We start from the raw sequence: 14,421 nt of genomic DNA, 5'->3' as shown, positions 1-14,421 counted from the left end.
TTGGGTTCAAACACGCCCTGCACACCACACATACTTAACAGAGTTAAATTAGAAAAATAGCCTACTGTTTGATAGAACTGCTTGGTTTGTTACCACAGTTATCTGCGTGCTTCCTCGGCGATGAAGTTCCACATTTGTGGCTATCCAACACGAAAATGCATGCAGCAAATAAGCCTTTCACAATATTTTTTTCAGATAACTCCAAATTTCTCCCACACACTGAACTTGATTTTTGATGGCGTATTGTCGACAACTTTACAATCTCCACTAGCTATTTTTTTCTTCAACTCCTCAGCATCCATCTTGACGACTGCATGCAGATCACGCGTGTGAGCGGTTATGAATTTTTAAAAGTGAAAGTAGCCTAGGTAACGTTATAGATTCCTGGGAGGGCGTGGCGCGTGGGCACAAATAAACTGAGGTGGATTTTAAATTGTTTTATCAACTTGAAATACAGGCATATTTTTGTAGATGTGTTCCTAAAAATATGCATATATTTTTACGTTTCCATGTGATTGTTTTAAACCCGTGTTTAGACCTGTGTTTCTCCCGTGTCCGACCCGACTCGCACCCGTATCCGACACAGTTGGATATTTTTCACCCGTTTGAGCAAAATTTGCGGGTCACCCGAACCCGCGCAGCACTCTAGTCCCTCCAGTCGATATGAAGACTGGCTTCTATAGCCCATACTTTATTGTACCCAAGAAAGGTGGTGGGTTACGGCCAATCTTGGACCTGTGACTCTTGATCCCTTGACCTTGACCCTTTAGCTTCCGTTGAAGTGACTAACAGACGCATTTTCGAATGTTTCGTCCCAGAGACTGGTCTGCAGCGTTCGACCTGAAGGATGCGTACTTCAGATTTCTATCCTTCCGCAACGCAGGCTATGTCTGTGTTTTTGCGTTCGAGGGTTCAAAGTCAGTACAAAGTCCTACCCTTTGAGTGCTCCACAGCCAGTTGGGTCAACTGGGAAAAAAGTAAACTTGCCCACGGGCTGAGGATCTCTTTTTCCAGTATGGAGATGGACTCGGTCCAACACATCTCTCAAGAGGAACGTGTCTGGTCGGTGCTTTACAGAAGTGAGAAAGGGTCCCACTGAAACTTTTCAGAGGCTTCTGGGGCATATGGCAGACGCAGCTGCAATAGAACGGCTTCCTCCATATGAAGACCGCTTCAGCACTGGCTTCACGGCCGAGTCCTGAGGTGGTCGTGGCAGAGCGGCACGCTCCGTGTGACAATCACCCTGGCCTGCCGCCAAACCCTCAGCCCGTGATCAGACCTTTTGTTTCTCCGGGCCAGCCGCCCCTAGAACAAGTGTCCACCAACATCGGCTTAGGGGCCATGTACAACGGCCATGCAGTAACGGGGGTCTGGGTGGGCCTCCGACTGCATTGGCATCAACTGCCTCGAGTTGCTAGCAGTACACCTTGCTTTGAGATGCCGCAAAAATGCTGCTGCTCAGAAAGCATGTACTGGTCTGTACAGACAACATTGCGACCGTTACGCTACGCTTCCCTCGCATGTCACAACTCGCCCGCCACCTCCTCCTATGAAGTCAGAAGCTTCTAAGGACTGCTTCATTCCACTTAATTTTCTAGCCTGCTCAAGCGTGCTGACAATAAGGCCTCACGACAGCCTGTGTCCCAGGGAGAGTGGAGACTCCATCCCCAGGCGTTCCAGCTGTTCTGGGACCACTTCGGGGCCGCACAGTTACATCTGTTTGCCTCTCCGGACTCGTCCCATTGCCATTTGTTTATTCCCTGACCGAGCGGAAAACCCTCGGCACGGAGACACAGGCACACAGCTGGCCCTGGGGCCACCGCAATGATGCGTTTCCCCAGTGAACCTTCTTGCACAGCACTGTGCTAAGTCAGGAAGGAGAAGGAACAGGTATTGCTAGTTGCCCCTTATTGGCCCAACCATACCTAGTTTCCTCGAACTTATGCTCCTCTTGACAGCCCTCCCGGACCCATTCCTCTGAGACATTCTCAGGGACGGGGCACTGTTGGCACCCGCGTCCAGACCTCTGGAAACTCCATATCTGGTCCCGAAAGGACAGGACGCGGAGGTTCAAGGTGATCTACCACAAACAGGTCGTAGATACCATCACTTCTGCGAGAGCACCCTCTACCATGCTTGCTTACGCCCTGAAGTAGAACCTATTCGTTGAATGGTGTTCTTCTCTTCCCGAGAAGCCCCCCCGAAGGTGTTTGATCACTCCGTGCTTTCTTTCCTGCAAGATGGGTTGGAGCGAGGGCTGTCTCTCTCCATCCTCAAAGTGTATGTTGCTCTATTTGCGCAAATCACGATGCAGTGGATGGAAATCCGTGGGAAAGCACGACTTGATCATCAGGTTCCTGAGGGGAGCGAGGAGAAGGGTCCAGCTCTTTGTCTGTTACGGACACCAGCAGAGGGGAAAGGCTGTCTTCAAGCAGAGTTTGGACCACTGAGAAAAACAAAAAGATAGTGGATGCCATCGTCTTGGCGTATCAATCCCAAGATGCACCATGACCCTCTGGGTTGCGAGCCCATTCCTCTAAAATGAGAGTGTAGCTTCTCTCTGGGCGTTGGCACACGGTGCCTCGCTGACAGATGTTTGTAGAGCTGCGGATTGGGCGACACCAAACACGTTCGCTAGAAAAATAGCCTATGTGTCAAGCCGGTTGCTTCCCGTGTGCTCCCTTCTCATGAAGCCAGTTACACTGTAAGCCCGGTTCGAAGTGTCAGCTTGCTGCACCATTCCCATCCTGTGGAACGGATATGTGCGCCATTCTTGCTCCAGTAGAGTTCCTCTTAGCCGAACCGTCGAGTTCCTCCGTCCGATGCCAGGCCTAGCACTCGTATGCACTGGTGGAACCTGTGCTAGGCTGGGCCCATATGTTGTGATCCCTACGGCGATCCCATGTGTATTCTTCCACGGTACGGCTCCCTGCGGTGAGCCCGTGTCTTTCCCTTGGCAGAGCCCCCTCTGCCATCACTGACCAGTGTGTCTCCCCCCTGTTATAGGCTGGAGCCACCTCAGTGACATCCCATATGTTGTACTGCCCGGTAACGCCCAATCCATATGTGTATCCTCCACATGTATACCTCCCTACAGAAAGGATGTGGCTTCCGCAGCGTATTCCTTTCCAACGAAAGGACACGCTTTCCCAGTGTTAATAAGTTTGACTGAGTGGGTCTTGAGGAACAGCAGTGACTTTCCTGGCCTAAGCCCTGTCCTATCTCTGCCTCAATAATGCGGGGGGATCAGGAGGCTTCTGTCTAGGCACTGGAAGGTGGCAGCACTAGTGGCGTTTTAATAAGGATCCCAATCAGTTGACACGTCGAGTACGTAGAACGTTAGCGACTGAAAGGGAACGTCTCAGTTACGTATGTAACCCTCATACCCTGAAAGAGGGAACGGAGATGTAGTCCGGTAGCCACTATTGCTGGACCACTGCTGACTCCGGGCTCTGCTCGGCTCCTCAGCGAAAAACAAGTGGTGCGTGCATCCACTTCCGTATTTATCCCCTCGCTGCGGGGTGGAGCTAAGATGCAAAGCTCGCACACCAATGTGTACATTGGCTCGTTTTATCAATACTCGAAGATGACAGGCTCCCTAAGCATGATTCCAATCAGTCGATACTTCAGGGAACGAGGGTTATATATGTAACCGAGACGGTAGCTGCTGTCAGAGGAAAGGTGCTTATTAAGGCAGCCGACAAAGATCAAACTCCCTACACTGTGATAGTGTTAACCTTGAACTCCAGCAGAATTTTTTTTTCATGTGTTTTTACATCTTACATCTTCACATTTTTCACTACTTCATCTGAGATACACTTTTTACGTTGTGAATTTTAAGATGTGGTTACACTCTACATTGTCAAAAAATGCATGTTCATCAAAACATTTTGGACACTGGATGCTGGATGCCCTAATAAGGGGTCTTCATTAGTGCCAACTGTGAGACAAGGGCTTCTTTAACCATCTGGTGGTCTTTGGTCATTTTAAGCCCAAAATTTGTAATTTTTTTTTAAATTTCAACTAATGGTACAAAACTTGAAAAAAAAAAAAAAAAAAAATTGTGGCCATGATTAGAAAAGAATAAATGGTCTTTAAAAAAATAGATACACTTGTGATTTTTGCAGTCGAAAAAACTAAAAAGAAAACATTATTTTGGGTAAAATCTACAAATCAACCACAATGAAGTAGACTTAAGCCCTATTCGGACGGGACTAGTTTTCCAAACGACGTTTGAGTTACAATTCTTATCAACCTTCGTCTGTGATTTCATGTACGGATTCGGACGGGACTAACATCTACGTGTTTATTACCGAAGTAGGAGAGTCTGTGTTTTACATGTGGGCATTGCAGAAGATCATATGTTCAGAATGTGTAGATTGCGTATGAAATTTGATCAAATGTATTTTGAAATTAAGTACTTTTAAAATTAAGCACTTTGAAATATAAAGTAAACCGTCCTAACGTATTTAGTGTTTTGTAAACATTTTATAAAAATTGTAGTATAAAAAAACTAAACATACATTTATCATCATGGTTTTATAGAACTGGGTTCTTATAATAAACCCACTGGAATAAAAAGTTTTAACTTATATAATTTACACGTTATGTAATTAAAGCTACAATATGCAGGATTTTTTTGCCACGAGAGGGCGCTACATTCCAAACAACAACAACGGCGTAGCTTGATGACGATGTGAAGGAGCGTGGAATGATGGGAACTGTCATTTTAAACTCCACCGTGGATGTAAATCAGTCAGACGGGAATCGAAAAATCATGTTTATGGATGAGGTTAAGTTTTTTTTTATAATGACATGCTTTTTGTGGCGAGGGGGGCGTAGTTCAGCGCGGTCTGTAATGGGAGAGAGAAGAGACGAGCAAATAGGTCAAGTGCAAATGACGAACGCATGTGTCTTATTGCTGTGATCCGCGTGGAGAGACCGCTTATAAGCCGCGCGCTGGAATGAGAGAGAGACTGAAGACCGGTGGATCCGAGCTCTCATTTTTGAACTGTTTTGTGCCGTCGCGGTTGCCACGGTGAATGCGCGTTGTGCGCGACTTTTGTTTGTTTTGCTTTATTTTAATAAAGTACGAGTCCCAGTCACGCCGACCCCTGTCTTCTTCCTTCCTGACTGACTTAAAATGAAAGTAAGGTTTAATACTACATTGGTTATCATAGATGTTACTGTATTGTTGTAGATGTATGTCGAATTCATTGTTGTGATAGCGCGGCGCAGTTTTACGTGTTCTAAACAATTGTTGTAAAAGTACATTCGAACATACCCACATCATTTTTCAAAATACTGATTAATCTTTATGCATAACACATGCTATATTTATTTACATGGCCATAAACACCAGACGTGATACACAATGTCAATAAACTAAACACAAATGTAAAGCAATAATACTTTCCTTACATAAACATAACTATTACCGAATGCTACATTTGGAAAATATACAATTAAGCATACTTTGTCGACAGAACCAGCTGCAATCTGTAAAGAATAATTGTGTTCCATAACGACTGCACAAAACAAGCTAACGTTTGTTGCTTGATAGACGCTACAACTACAACTTCCGCATTTGTCCAGGACTCCACGCAGTACGAGCGGAAACCGAGGGTAACGCGGATATGACGCAATTGACTGGCGACTCCCAGCTCCCCCCTGCTCTAACGCCCCGTTTCCTTGGTTAAAATCGCAATTTTCTCACGATTTAAAAATAGTTGGAAACATTTGGGATATTGTAAGTAATCAACTTAACAAAATATATAACACTGGCCTTGAGATTATGGGATATTTTAATGCAAAATTCTTGCATATTGTACCTTTAAGTGCAGAAATGAAAGTAATCTTACCTGAAACTGATATTACATTAGCCAGTCTTAACAGTTTACGTGATTTGGCTCGTGATTTTTTTATTTCTTCGCAGTGTACCGAACACATCTACATCCATTATCGGTGCGCAAAAAGCAGAAACTTGAATACCGGCGCGATAGTGAGAGATTGTACGGTAGTTCACGTTGACCAAAACACACAAGAAAAAGCGTTTTGGAAAAAAACATTTTCGGCAATCTCAGACATTCGCATTCGGACGGGATTAGATTTCTCTGAGGACCGCCGAATTTGACGAAAAACAGTAGGTAATTTGCTCTGGAATTTTTACAGAGGTCGTGTGAGAAAAAGACAGACATGGCAGATTCGGACAGGATTAAAATCTCAAAGTACGTCTGTGAAACAGAAATTTATCTAACGTCCCCCTGTGAAACTAGTCCCGTCCGAATAGGGCTTTAGATAATTCAGCAAAACTCAGCAACAAGTAATGTCCTTTCACTTTCAACTGCTTTTATTTCCAGCAAATGTCTAAACATATGTATAAACATAAAAAAGGTTAAACAACTGAGACATAATTTACTGATCAAATTTAAAAGACATTTGATGAACAGAAATGGAACTAGTTGGAACTACAGGGACTCAAAATACAGTGTGCTGAAAAAGAGATTTTTTTTGTTATATGCAATACAGGCATCTAGTGGTTAAACCACGGTCTCACATATGATTTTCTTTACTTATCCCACCAGGTGGCACCAATTTGCCTTCCATGCTTTGGATTTAACATACCTTTGCTTTTACACTGTAATAACTGAAAATATATATATATTTTTTTTTTGTTCTAATATTTGTAATATTTTATATAGAAATACATTATGCATAGAGGTGAATAATGTCTTGACGTATAAAAAATGATAGTACATCCATTTCATAAAAAAAAATAAAAAAAAAAAAAAAAATAATAATAATAATAATAAAAAAAAAAACCTGCCAAGGACCACATGTGTGATCCCTAAGTTAGGAATACCTTTTTTTTTTAATACCTTTGTCTGAGGTGTACAAAGCTGTACGTTCAGTGTGAAAGTGTGTCTTGCATCCAAAATAGGATCTCTCTCAGAGCATCCTGCACCCCTGCTCAAACTTCTTTCCCACATCTATGCATACCTCTATGTAACTATGTGAAACCTATCAGGCACACACAACAAGTACTCTCTGGAAGAAGTCTTCATACAAACTTCAAGATTAATCGACCATTTTATAAAAAAAAGTGATGCAAATGAAACGGGCACAAAACCAGCCAGCCAATCAACACACACATATTTGCACGCTGCAGCTGACACGCACCTGCCCAAGGTCCTCTAATGTCTGATCCTGAAACCACATCAGAGGGGTAAACAGAAATATACATGCAGACAAGTAACACACATAAGAGTGAATGGACAATATCTATCTTATCTTCCCACCCAAAGTTATGTACACTTACCTCCGGCAAAGTCTGAATACTCAGTATTTGGTTGTAAGTGAGAAACCCTGGGTTAATGGGGTCTCACACACACTGATTAAAAATGACAGAGGGGTGGCATTATAAACACCTGCCTCTACATTTTCTATCTGATTTACAGAAATGAAGCTTGTAAAAAAAAACAATAAAACCAATAAAATAAAAACCAAGCGCAATGCACAAACATAAAGTAAACTGAATAGGGATGTGATTCATAGAGTACTTCAAACTTTAAATGTGTGAGATATGTATTTGGTATAGAATATATGTTCATGGAGAGCCTTAGTGAGCAAAAAAAAAGAGAAAAAGAGATTCTGAAATATCAGCTATTGAGACACTGGCGATCAAATCAATAAAAATGGCCTAAATTGTTCATGACATTTAATTATAACGTCATATTATATTCTTATTAATTTTAAATATTTAATTGCAATTAAATTCAACAATCTTTTTTGCAATGACAAAAGTAAATTTTGCATTGCCAACACATTAAAACGATTTGAACAAGCAATATAAGAGGAGAAATATAAGTTTACTAATGAACTAATGAACTGAATAATTAGTTTAACATTATCTACATTCATATGCAATGGGGGGTTTGGGGTGTGAGTATCTTCATCAAATGTTAATTAGGTGTTCTTGGTTGTGGTTGTCTCTCAGGAGTTCCTCAGGAATCCACAAATCTTGTAGCTATATTTACATATTGTGCTTTTTGCTGAGAATAAAGTTACATTTTCAGTTGGAATGCAATGATTATATTGGGGAAATATTTTGTTAATTTTGAGATAATAGTGGTTTCTGATGGTTTCATATTTTGGGCATACCTCTCTGTTTCCATCACTCCCGGACCTGCAGTGGATGACCCATGTCTGTCTGCGCTGGCCTGCCTCAATGATCAGACTGTGCTTGCTGAGTCTACACATTGTCAACGCTTTCCTAAATTTCACATCAGTCACTGTGCTCAGGTAGTTTGTCACGGTGTACTCTCAATTTAGCGCCAAATAGCATTCCAGGTGAATGTGTTAGTCCCTAAGATCTGGAATGTTTCTGAAAAATCATAACTTTAGTGTTTTAGAGGTTTAGTGGGTGACAGGAGAACCAGGTCATCTGCATAGAGGAGGCACTTTATTTCACAGAATTTTCCCGGGTCAATACGTATTAGATATAATCCTTCATGCCAGATTGAAACTAATGCTTTATAGTCTGCAAAACAAGCGTCTTTTGTTTTGCTGTACATATTTATCAATTAGTGTCTGTAGTGTGAAAAATTTTGGGAGGAAACCAAGTTGACATTTACTCAAGGTATTGTGCTTCATTAGGAAGTCTAAATGTCTTGTGTTTAAAATGCTGCAGAAAACTTTCCCAGGGTAACTGTTCATACATGTGCCTTGGCAGTAGTTGGGGTCCAATTTGTCTTCATTCTTGTAAGTGGGGCTAAGGCCCTGATACCAGATCTACAAACAAACAAACAAACAAACAAAACTACACAGAACATCACGAAAAAAAATTACTGAAGTCGTGCTGTGTGTTTCAGTATCTCCTTCAGGATGCTGTCAACACCACAGGCTTTCTTGTGCTCGAGGACTTGCAATTTATCTTCCAATTCTTTCATTGTTATGGGGAAATCTAAGGGGTTTTGATTTGCTTTAATTGATCTTTCCAAATGTTCTATTTTTATTATTATTAATATTATTTTAATTATTTAATTTTGATTAGAATTTTGAGTTAAGTAATTATTGGAAATGGTTATTCCACATCTCTCTACCTTGGATCTTCTTAGTTTGAGTTTTATAATATATTTAATTTATCCCAGAATTTATTTGAATTATTATTTTTATTTTTTTAAACTGGTCCTGTTGAAATTGAGCTTGACTGAGCTTTCTGGTTGGATACATTTCTCAGAGCCTTACAGTCTAAATCAAACCATCTGCCAGAGTCCAATTTCAGAGTCAATTTCTCAAATCACTTTTTTGTTTTGTTTTGTAAAATATGTTTAGATCTTTCACTGCTTGACTGATGAGATTGTACAGTATTTCTGTACATTCAATGGCATTGGTATAATTAGCGATACGGTTTTCTGTCCATTTGAATTATATTATTTTGTTCATTGTCCTGATTGAGTTGGTTGATGTTTCAGACTGTTTCATATAGAAGGTGATTTGGCTGTGGTCTGAGAAAGGTTTTAAAGGATTGACAGTAAGTAATGAATCGGGAGCAGTGTGATTCTAAGAAATCTAATTCTACACCGGTTCTAAAATTGAACCTGTCTATGTCCCAGTAGCAGGACACTTGGCTTGCTGTGAATAGGTATTGCCTTTTTTCCCCTATCAAATATTTTAGTAATCATCATAGCTTAAACACTTAAAATTAATCCTGTGAATAGGTAAATCAATAAAAATAGATATGGTAGAATAGATATGGTACTTTAAACCCTTTTTAGAGGGCTCAAATTTGGAACACAACTAGACATATGACTTTGATTTTCTAACAATTTTAGAGTCCACAATTTTTCTTAAAAGATATATTTTGTATAAAATAAAAAGTTTAGTTTACAGTAAACATAAACTTCTATAACTTTTATACATTCATTTTTTGATGCTGCTTTCACTTTTGTAAATAGACCAACCTTAAGTCTGTATTCAAAAGCATCCATAAATTACAACCATTTAAATTCAGAACTATGCTCGAAAAAGGGGGGTGACAGTTAACATATCACCCAGAAATGATGAATAGAACACTCAAAAAGTTAATGAATAAATAATCCAAAAGAACAGCATTTATTTGCTGAATAAAAGTTGTAATTTCTTCTTATAAAATAAAATACAATACAATCAAATAAAATAATATTATTTAGCCCAAACTTTTCAATGTAGCGCAGTTTCCACAAAAAATATCAGCATGATTTCTGAAGGATCATGTGACACTGTATACTGGAGTAATGGCTGCTGAAAATTCACAGGAAAAAATAAGTAAATATATATATATATATATATATATATATTAAAATAGAATAAAATAGAATAGCCTATGTAAATCTACAGTAATTCTCAATACTAAAACCCTTACCACAACTAAGGGAGTTTAGCTCCTTAAGCACATATGCTGGTGGGATTTTCATCTGCAAACACTTAAACAGAAAAAAAAAACAACAACAACTTAACAAGAAAAGAAATCACTGCCATCATCTGGCAAACCAATGAATTACAAGAAAACTGATTCTAATAGCCGATGGTGACTGATGTGGTATTGTGCTTCTCATCTAGTGTGCATCTAGCTTTAAATGTTTTATGGGTCACATACATATCTAAACCACCCCAAGGCAGCTGTAATGTATTTCTATGTGTACAAACATATACAGTATATGTCTCAGGAAGCAACGAGCATATGCAATATCAATATATTTTAATCATGTTTCCACTGCAACAAAATTTCTGACAGATACATAAAAAACAACAGCTACAGTATAGCATACTGGCAGATCAGCTCTAGATAACCAGCTAAACAGATCTGAGGGTCAAATAATTTTACTCTGTTTAATTACTTTTAATAAATTATAAATTTATATTTCACACTAAACTTTTGCTGTGTCTCTCAGTAGTTTTTAGTTTCAGCAGTGAGTAGTAGTTCTAAGGGCTCTAATCATGTATTGATTGTATTTACCAACCTGCTCATTCTAGCCATTAAATAATTATTAAATTCTCATCCTTCATGTTTAGTTAACAAAAGCTTATTAATAGCAATTAGAACCGTTGGTTGAGCCTCAGGCTGAATTCTGTTTCACCTGACATAAACAAAATATTTTTTTCATTTGTGTCCAAAATATTTTTCCTAAAGAACAAAAAACAAAGAGAAATTTGTTTGCACATAAGGATAATAAAAGAGTCACCTCAAACTTCTGTCGGAGCTCAGTATCCTCATCATCTTCATCTGGAATGGGCACGTTGTAGAACTCTCCCTCCTCCTGATTTAACATTTTGTACCTGCATCCCAGGTAAAGAGAATGGTACAAGTTATGAATGTTTATTTATGATATTCATCAAAGCACATTTCAAGTACCCACATTTCTGTTTACTGCCTAAGGTTCATTCTGAGTCTGTAAAGCAATATCATGTTTTCCACAGCAAAATAATATAAAAAAAATAATACCAAATAATATCACATAATTTCAGAACACTAAAACTAGACAAAAATAACTTGCACAGTAATACAAAGTCTGCCATTTTGTTTTTACTTGCACTCATGTTGTTCCAGACCTTTTCCCCAAAATATACTGTATATGCCGTTATATAACAGCATAAAGGAATACGATTACTTTTTAAAGAAATTTGTTCTTATAAAAATATTAATAATAACTAACTAATAATAATAATAATTTTTTTTATTAAAGGCCATTAAAAAGTAGTCCATATAATAGACTATACAGCTGTAATCAAAATGATTGAACCCCCATTGCAAATTCGGTTTATTTGCTAAATTCACAGACTTTCAGCTGTTTGCAATGAACAAATCAAACAAAAGTAACTGAAATAGCTCAACACAACAAATGTTTAAAGTGGTGTCCTCAAATTCAACTGAAAATGCAACTTTTAATGACTGCTGCAGTCTCAAAATTATTCAACCCCCTGAATAGAATCACAACAGCACAAATCTGCAAAACCGGTGTTGTCTCAAGCACACCTGATGCAACCAATCAAATGCTTCATTAGTTTCACCAGGTGTGTTTAAAGGGTTAGTTAATCCAAAAATAAATATTCTGCCAGTAATTACTCGCCCTCATGTTGTTCCAACCCCGTAAGACTTTCGTTCATGTTTGGAACACAAATTAATATATTTTTTATTAAATCTGAGAGCTCACTCCTCCATAGGCTTCTATGGGATTGAAACTTGCCAGCCAAAAAAAGTTAGTAAAGACATCTTTAAAATAGTCCAAGTGACTACAGTGGCTCAACCATAAGTTTACCAAGCGACGAGAATACTTTTTGTGTGCAAAAACAAATAAAAATAACGACTTTATTCAACTATTCATTTTCTTCTGAGTGGGCCTGAGTGAATTCACGTAGTGTAACAACGCAGTGCTTCTGTGTTGTATGTCACCACGTAGGCTCACTATTGGCCGACGCTGGTCATGTGTGTGATGTGTGTGACGTACAACACAGAAGCGCTGCGCTGTTACACTACATGAACTCACTCTGAGGCCCACACAGAAGGAAATCAATAGTTGAATAAAGTCGTTATTGTTGTGTGTTTTTTTGCGCACAAAAAGTATTCTCGTCGCTTGATTAACTTATGGTTGAGCCACAGTAGTCACTTGGACTATTTTAACGATGTCTTTACTAACTTTTATGGGCCGGCAAGTTTCAATCCCATAGAGGCCTATGGAGGAGTGATCCAGCTCTCAGATTGAATCAATAATATCTTAATTTGTGTTCTAAAGATGAACGAAAGTCTTACGGGGTTGGAACAACATGAGGGTGAGTAATTACTGACAGAATGTTCAGGTGAATTTTTGGGTGAACTAACCCTTTAAGCTAGAACACATGATATATCTGAACTGGCCAGGTTTGCTGAGTGTCACATTTGACTGCATGTTAGAAATATGGTAATAAAGTCAAAAGTCAATAAAGAAATGAAGTCAAAAGAATGGGCCAAAAAGTTAAGAGAAGATATCATTGCCCTTCACAAACAAGGAACAGGATGCAAAAAGATAGCAAATACACAAAATGTCCCTTGAGATACTGTTGGAATCATAGTTGGCAAGTTCACAGTTAAAGTAACAGTGGTTAAACTACCTGGACAGGGCAGAAAAAGGAAGCTATCAACGGCTGCAACCAGATTTCTGAAAAGGTAGGTTTAGAAAAACACTTGAGTGACTGCTAAAGACCTGCAGCAAGAAGGCAACAGGCACTGAGGTTTCAGCTTACACAGTAAGGCATGTGCTAAACGCAAATGGTTTCCATGTCTGAACTCCAAGACACACACACAACAAAAGCACAAGAAAAATGCTACAATCATATAAATAGGCCTAAGACGCAGAAGTTTTAGGATTCTGTTCTGTGGAGCGATGAAACAAACTTTTCTTTTTTGAAAAGTTATTTTTTGGAACTTTTCACCCCTATGGATCAGCAATATTTCCGGAGGAAAAAGAATAAAACATATGCTGAAAAGAACACTCTGCCTACAGTTAAGCATAGTGGTGGCTCAGTGATGCTCTGGGGCTGCTTTGCATCCTCTGGCACTGGAAACCTACAGCATGTGGAAGGCAAGATGGATTCATTGACGTATCAGGAAATCCTAGGAGAAAATGTCATGCTGTCAGTGAGGAAGCTGAAGCTTGGGCATCATTGGACCTTCCAACAGGACAATGATCCCAAGCATACCTCAAATTCCACCAAGGCTTGGTTGCAGAAGAAGTCCTGGAAGATTCTACAGTGGCCATCAGAGTCACCTGACTGAAAATCTCTGGTGGGATTTGAAAAAGGCAGTTGCCGCACGCAAACCCAAGAATATTACTGAACTGGATGCCATTGCTCATGAGGAATGGGCTAAAATCCTCCTGAGGCGCTGTTTGAAGCTGGTGTCTGGTCATGCATCTCATTTGCAGCAGGTCATAACAGCAAAAGGGTGTTCTACTAAGAACTAAAGATGCTTGCCATGAAGGGGTTGAATAATTTTGAGACTGCAGAAGTCATTAAAAGTTGCATTTTCAGTTAAATTTGAGGAAACCACTTGAAACATTTGTTGTGTTGAGCTATTTCAATTACCTTTGTTTGATTTGTTCATTGCAAACAGCTGGAAGTCTGTAAATTTTGCCAATAAACCTGATTTGCAATGGGGGTTGAATAATTTTGATTATGACTGTATCTTGTCTTCTGAAGACAATTGTGTTTTGGCATCATTGCAATATTTAATATGTGAACAAAAACATACATTACATTTTCCCGACTTCATGGGCAGAAATGAACTAATCCTGACATTAACTAATAATGGCAGAAAGAGACTGCTGAACAAAATTAGTGACCAAGTCATTTTCCTTTCCAAGACCTTTCCAAGATCTGCAAGAAAAGGACAAAGAGACATATCCTTAC

General features: G+C 39.4%; 1 protein-coding gene across 1 annotated transcript in view; it reads right to left on the bottom strand.

The window, feature by feature from the left end:
• Positions 1 to 14,421, bottom strand: part of prkcaa (protein kinase C, alpha, a) — a 179,610-nt gene that overhangs the window by 40,508 nt on the left and 124,681 nt on the right. The window contains exon 8 of the mRNA XM_084426094.1: positions 11,223 to 11,316. Coding sequence (XP_084282220.1) covers positions 11,223 to 11,316 — 94 coding nt within the window. The remainder of the gene's footprint in view (positions 1 to 11,222; positions 11,317 to 14,421) is intronic.

This window comes from Rutilus rutilus (assembly GCF_951802725.1).
Source record: "Rutilus rutilus genome assembly, chromosome: 12".
NCBI classification, from domain to species: Eukaryota; Metazoa; Chordata; class Actinopteri; order Cypriniformes; family Leuciscidae; genus Rutilus; species Rutilus rutilus.
This window is presented reverse-complemented; position numbering and strand designations above follow the sequence as displayed.